General features: G+C 43.4%; 1 protein-coding gene across 1 annotated transcript in view; it reads left to right on the forward strand.

Moving 5' to 3' along the window:
* clmn (calmin) overlaps positions 1-6,244 on the forward strand; it is a 35,954-nt gene extending 29,710 nt beyond the window's left edge. The window contains exons 6-10 of the mRNA XM_034857661.1: positions 1,542-1,738; positions 1,919-2,112; positions 2,469-2,551; positions 2,665-4,851; positions 5,781-6,244. Of these exons, the coding sequence (XP_034713552.1) occupies positions 1,542-1,738; positions 1,919-2,112; positions 2,469-2,551; positions 2,665-4,851; positions 5,781-5,963 (2,844 nt within the window). The 3' untranslated portion in view covers positions 5,964-6,244. The remainder of the gene's footprint in view (positions 1-1,541; positions 1,739-1,918; positions 2,113-2,468; positions 2,552-2,664; positions 4,852-5,780) is intronic.
* Positions 6,245-6,362: the final 118 nt, after the last annotated feature.

The following is a 6,362-nucleotide window of genomic DNA, read 5'->3' on the forward strand; positions in this document are numbered from 1 at the left end:
TTAGAACGTACACCATCCCAGTTAGAACGTACACCATCCCAATTAGAACGTGCACCACCCCAGTTAGAACGTACACCATCCCAGTTAGAACTTACACAAAAGTAAAATAGCTGTATACCTTGCCTGTATCATTCAAAGCTATAGTGCGTAGTTTCTATCTGTCTCCATTGACGGTTCTCTCTGACCAATCAGTGTTCTGGCATCTGCTCGGCTCACTTGGAACTTTGCCCGAGGTTAAGTGGAGCTGTGCCGTAACATGCAGTGGAAATGTGGTATTATAAGACTCTGACATCTGTTCAAGTTTGTGGTTAGGTGGAGGCACCTGTTTATCTTTATCATGTTCAATTATTTCCTTGAGTGGTCTTGTTTCTCCATCATTAATGGGAAAAGTGTTTGCTTCCAGTAAATGTGTAAATGCGCTTTTATTTTTTTGTTGCCATTTTCTCATGAGGATTTGAAAACAAAGTGTTGTTTCCCATGGACCAAGGCAAAATATAAATACACAAAAATGCAACAAAGACACAAATATACACAAAGGCGTAAAACGGTGACCTCATCTCCCGATGTGGGGGCTTTTGGCAGTCAACACTGTAGGCATTGTAGCAGTTCGTATATTCAGTAAATATATGGCAACATGGATATGACAATGAATAATGCTGTACAATTAAATTAGAAAACTATGAGAATGTTGATAGTATAAGTAGTGCATAGCTATTTAGTGTAGGAGGAAAAAAAGTGCACTGGATCAGAGAGCAGATATGAGCACTGTAACTATTTTTAGATATAAAGATCTTGCATGATAACACGCCCGAGAAACTACGTTTCTATGTTTGGCCGAGTGGTTTGCCACACACGTTTGTTATGCAGGCTTTCAGTTATAAATTTGAAGTCTTCATCACGGTTATTTTTTCAGACTTTTTTCACAGGCTGAGTAGGACTAACCATGACCAGTAACTGATCTCGAATTTCATCAGATCCAACAACAGATTGAGCACTGAACAGATGATGTAACACTCTTGGTTATCTGCAGAACACGGCCAACGGGTCATGGTTGCCGTGGTAATCCTGTTACTGAATGGGCCTTTTATCTTTTTGTTTTTTCACATAATCTTAAACCAGAACAGACTCTACTTTATACATGGGATAGTTTCATGAACACCTTACAATCTCAACCGTTCAGTAGACAGATTCAGCATAAAACACTCAGGAAAAAAATCTGCCGGAGAGACATGGCAAAAGCTGTTTGGCCGATAAAACAGCTTACTAAAGGGGAATATCCAGTCTAAATGTATTTATAAAAACAACAACAGTTGATCAAAGAGCTGTACAATCAAAGGTAACAACAACATAGAGAGACACTGTAAAAACACAAAGACCAGTTTAAAGACAAAATGACAAAAATGTTAGGCCAGACTAACATTTAGAAGCAACTCATTCCATAATTTGAGGGCCACAAATGTAAAGGTTGGCTCTTCCCAGTGCTTCAAGCCCGAGTAACCTCAGGGGGACGTAATATACTTCAAATCTCTGTCTCCTACCAGATTAAGGAGCTCACTGGGAACATCAGAAGCCAGTTCCCCTCCTCGTCCAGCCTGTCGTCCATCCCCACCAGCTCTGACTCGGACGCGTCCTACTGCAGCACGCCATTAGACGAGAAACCGTCAGCATCCACAGCCATGCGAGAACACAGCAAGGCCATCAAGAAACTGCTGCAGTGGGTTCAGAAGCGAACACGCAAGTGAGTGTGGTCGGCCACGATCAACAACCATTGTTATTGTTAAATCTTAGAAGTCTGAATCAGTAAGAAGGGACAAGCAATGATTTACTGGCTACATTGGTGTTATCTTTCAGTCCGCCTCAGAGTTTGTTTGGTGGTCCTTCATGACTGACAATGACCAATGGATGTGTCCTGTCATAGGTATAGTGTGGCAGTGCAGGACTTTGGGAAGAGCTGGACAAGTGGTCTGGCCTTCCTGGCTGTCATTAAGTCCATTGACCCCAGCCTGGTAGACATGAGGAAGGCACTGCTGAGGACCGCCAAGGAGAATCTTGAGGACAGCTTCAGGATAGCCCACTTCAGCCTGGGTATCCCACGCCTACTGGAGCCCGAGGGTAACGAGTTAACACTTTATTTCCCATTGTCAAGTAGGCTGCTTGCTTGAGGGTAGAACCCAAAAGAGAAAGAGGTTCCCATGCTACAGTGACCTATTTAACATAGCCATGAGCAACACCTCTTCAGCAAGGTTATTATAATTATATAATTAGCTTAACCAGGCCATTCTAGCACGGTTATAAGCATTGGTGCGACCAAAATCATGCTACAGAGTAAGTAGCCAAGAGTATTACAGAAGAGACACTTATGGTTTTATTCAGACATGTCCATGTAAACATGTCAGTACTTTTACAACTGTTAGAGGAAGCCTATTTAACGTGCTTTATGTAAATTACAACTATTGTCCCATACCCAGATGTGACTATCAATCCACCAGATGAGCAATCCATCATGACCTATGTGTCACAGTTCCTGGAGCACTTCCCTGGCAAAGAGGAGGTAGGAATCCCTTCTTAAAGAGAATGAGTGATATGTGTCACATTTTACCAAGACAATAATCTCTAAATGTGAGCAAGAATAGATTTTTGCCATCTTCTTTGTTTCTCTCTCAGCCGGAGGAGCCCTGCCAGCTGATTGAACGAAGTGTCTCTATGGGCCGACTCAACTTCCGCAACAGTGACTCCAACCACCTAAGGAATAGCACGCAACAAAGCCGAGTGAAGGAGCGGTCCTACATGTTCCAGAGGGCCTGTTCCCAACCCCCGCCCAAAATCTTAATTTCCTCTGTGTCAGAGGATAGGAGCACTATGTCACACCCCTTCAGGCCGGCTGCACATCGCTCGTGGTCCAGTGAAGACGTCTTAGCAGATCCCCCCCACGTGGAAGACTTCTCCAGCAGTGTGGTTGAAGAACCCAAGGAACCCGCCAGTGAGGTCTTAACCAACTTAACCTCTAACTCCCCACAACTGTCTGACACTCAGTCGCCCACAGGCTCATCACTGCCTGAGTCTGTAAACACCGAGTCAGTAATTGGCGACTCGGCAATCAGCTCGCCAGACTCCTGGGTGGAGAGCGAGTTTGGGGTGATATCAGAGAAGTTTTGTGAAAGCCGAAGTGACAGTTCTTTGTGTGACAATGGAACAGCCTGGGATGTGTATCGTGCCACCCCCGTGGAGGTCACTAATCTTGATGAAGAATCTGTCCTATCCTTAGAGGATCGAGCACCCGATGAGTCATCGATTACTGAGTCGTATATTGATGAAGGGATTTATTCACTGAGCTCATTGGAGAGCAACCAGGAGAGAATTCAAAGGCATTCTGAGAAACAGCAAGTGGAAGGAGTTAACGAGACAAACCTTGAGAAGTACAACCAGGACATGGCACAAGGACAAGTTCCTGATCATAGCAAAGCTCACATTACAAAAGAAGTAGACTCTAATCAGATAGATACAAGTCAGAGCAGAGAGCAAGAACCTTCTTTTGGACTATGTAATGCAGAAGAACTGACCAACTCTAAATCTAAACAGTCTCAACTCAAGCAAACCAGTGTTGAAGAGAACACTAACAAAGAACGAGAATTTTTAAAGAAAGCTGCAGACTTTATTGGGGATGGACAAGACCACGAAGGACAAATTAATGGTCGATCTGAAAGTCTGAATGAGAATAATAACTCTGAGGCCTTTGATGTGGAAACTGAATGTGAGAAAAAATCAGGGAAATCAGGGGTTTTAAATGAAAGGGGGGAATGGGTTGTGGAAACACAAGATGGTGCAAGTGAAGAAGTTCTAAGAGACTACCCAGATGCAGAAGAAAGACTTGGCTCAGAGACAAACATGCATCCAACCAACCAGGACACAGCTTCAAAATCAAGTCTCGACACAAGCATGGGCATAAATATTCCTCTGATCTCCATTTCCAGTGAGCCAGAAGAGCAGGACGAAGAGGAGACATGTGACCCAGAAGGACAAGATCATGCTGGGGATGATGATGCACATCAGGCAGAGGGAACTGACATTGATGTCAACAGCCTGGAAAATCCCCATGAATTGGGCTGTGACTCCAATTACAATGTTGACAAAAACTCTGTTGAGATTGCTTCCTGCCTGGTTTCAGAAAATGTTAAACCAACAGCTTCAGAACAAATAAAGGACATAGGAAGTGGACATTCGGTTGAACGTGAAATCAGCAGATCATCAAATGCATATGACGTAAGTGGGACAGACACAGGAGATACGGTGATAACACGTGAAGTCAAACAGGAATGTGAGTCTCCTCACTCTGAGACGGGTAACTTTGAGAAGGACTTGATTTCCCAGACTTCTTCTACGGATGCAAAATCTCAACCTGTGAATACTGAACAGGAAATTGATTCAATCGATCAACCTGATGGACACGAGGGCAAACTGGGGGACTACTTTTCTGACAACAAAACCGCTACCACACAGCAGAACACAATAGATTCAGTCAACTCGAAACCGAATGGTACGACCGGGATTTTGTGTAATGATCCAGGTAGTGTATCCAGAGTAATGGACTTGTTTTCTACAGACTTTGATCAAAATTCTCCCATAGAGGACGTAGTTGGTGACGCTATTGAACCCATGGATCTGTTCTACCCTGACAAAGAGGAGACCATGTTTACGGAGCCACCTGATACTGAAATGCAGAGCTGGCCTTCAGTTTTGAGTGTGTCTGCTCTCCAGCCAGCTCCAGCTTCAGAGATTCAACCTGACCAACCACTCGACCTGCTGGGTGAAGACTTCAGGAATGGAGTGGATTCGATACAAGAGAATGACAAGGTAAATTTGTAAAAGTGTATTCAGCAGGGCCTTAGTCTTTAGTACCATCAGACCATTTTACTGTCAAATGAGCTTGCCCTTATTTAACCCTCCTGTCGTCCTCGGATTCAAATTTGACCCCTTTTAAAAATGTCTATATCTGCAATATGGGTTTCTTTTTAACCAAATTACCACAACAAATGGATTGGATTCCATACAACGCTCTTTGCAAATACAACTGATCACTTTCCTTCCTGACCAAACTCATCTGTACGTTTCTCTGATCTAAACTATTAGTCAAAATTATTTATAATTTCTTCTTTTTTAACTCAAATATTTGGTATGATTCTAAATAAATGAGGGCTATTGACTATGAATTCCCCAAAATACTGTAAAACTAGTGATAGTAAGGTGGTGTTGGTGAAAACTAAAAAAAAAAGTCTGAGAAAAGGGACAAAAATTTCAAATGTTTGTCCGTTTTTGACCTGGGAGGAGAACACAAGGTTTAAACCTAAGTATTTAAGTTGGTTGGTCAGTCGGACAGTCCAGACCAGACTCAAATTTCTTAACAAATATAGGATGGATTGATATAGGATGGAATTTGATACAGATATTTTTGTTCCTCAGAGGATGACTTTTTTTTAGCAACACCATTAAACAAGTAATTTTCAACTTTAGTCTTCAGTCATTGAAGATGTCACACTGTGATTGTCTGTGCTAGTGTGTCTAGTCTTAACGACTACTCAAAGCGCTTTTACAGGAGCCAATCACCATTCACGCATATTCATACACTGGGGGGTTCAGTGTCTTGCCCAAGGACACTTTGACATGGGATTGCAGGGCCAGGGATCGAACTACCAACCATCCAATTGGCAGGCAACCGCTCCACCCTCCTGTACGTTACTAAGCTGCTGAAAGATTTGTCTCTCTTTGTGTCTTGTTATTTTAAGGTGATCATAAAGACACACCTGGAGACCGTCAAAGCATCTAAATCCCAGGAACACCGTTTGTCATCTGAGGAGATGATAGGAGGATTCTGGGGGGCTGATGTTCCAGGAGACGGCCGTGATCTCAGTGAGGCTGAGCAGCACAGATCAGGCTCTGCCATGGAAAACACAGAGCTTGTGAGGTAGGCTTTCTATTCTTAGTCAGCTCCCTAGTACAGTGAGAAACTCAGTGGTCCCTGGGGGAAACCAATGTTATGGCAATGGATGGGGCTGGTCTGACCTGGTCTCTCTCCCTTGGCTCAGATATTCCCTTAAATGTACTGAACAAAGTTATCTATGTAGCCTGGTGATGGGAATGGAGACAGGCCTTATGATGGTTAAGAGACTGTGGTATGGAGAGCAGGGATGAGGGTTACACACATTAATGTGGTGAAATTAATTAATACAAGAGAGCTTAGTTCTGTTCATGTTAATGTCAACGCCATCACTAACAGGGACGTTGAAGAACGTCCTCTGGTGGAAAGACTATGCAACGCCATCACTAACAGGGACGTTGTAGAGCGTCCTCTGGTGGACAGACTATGC

The sequence above is a fragment of the Etheostoma cragini genome, chromosome 20, assembly GCF_013103735.1.
Source record: "Etheostoma cragini isolate CJK2018 chromosome 20, CSU_Ecrag_1.0, whole genome shotgun sequence".
In the NCBI taxonomy this organism is placed as follows: domain Eukaryota; kingdom Metazoa; phylum Chordata; class Actinopteri; order Perciformes; family Percidae; genus Etheostoma; species Etheostoma cragini.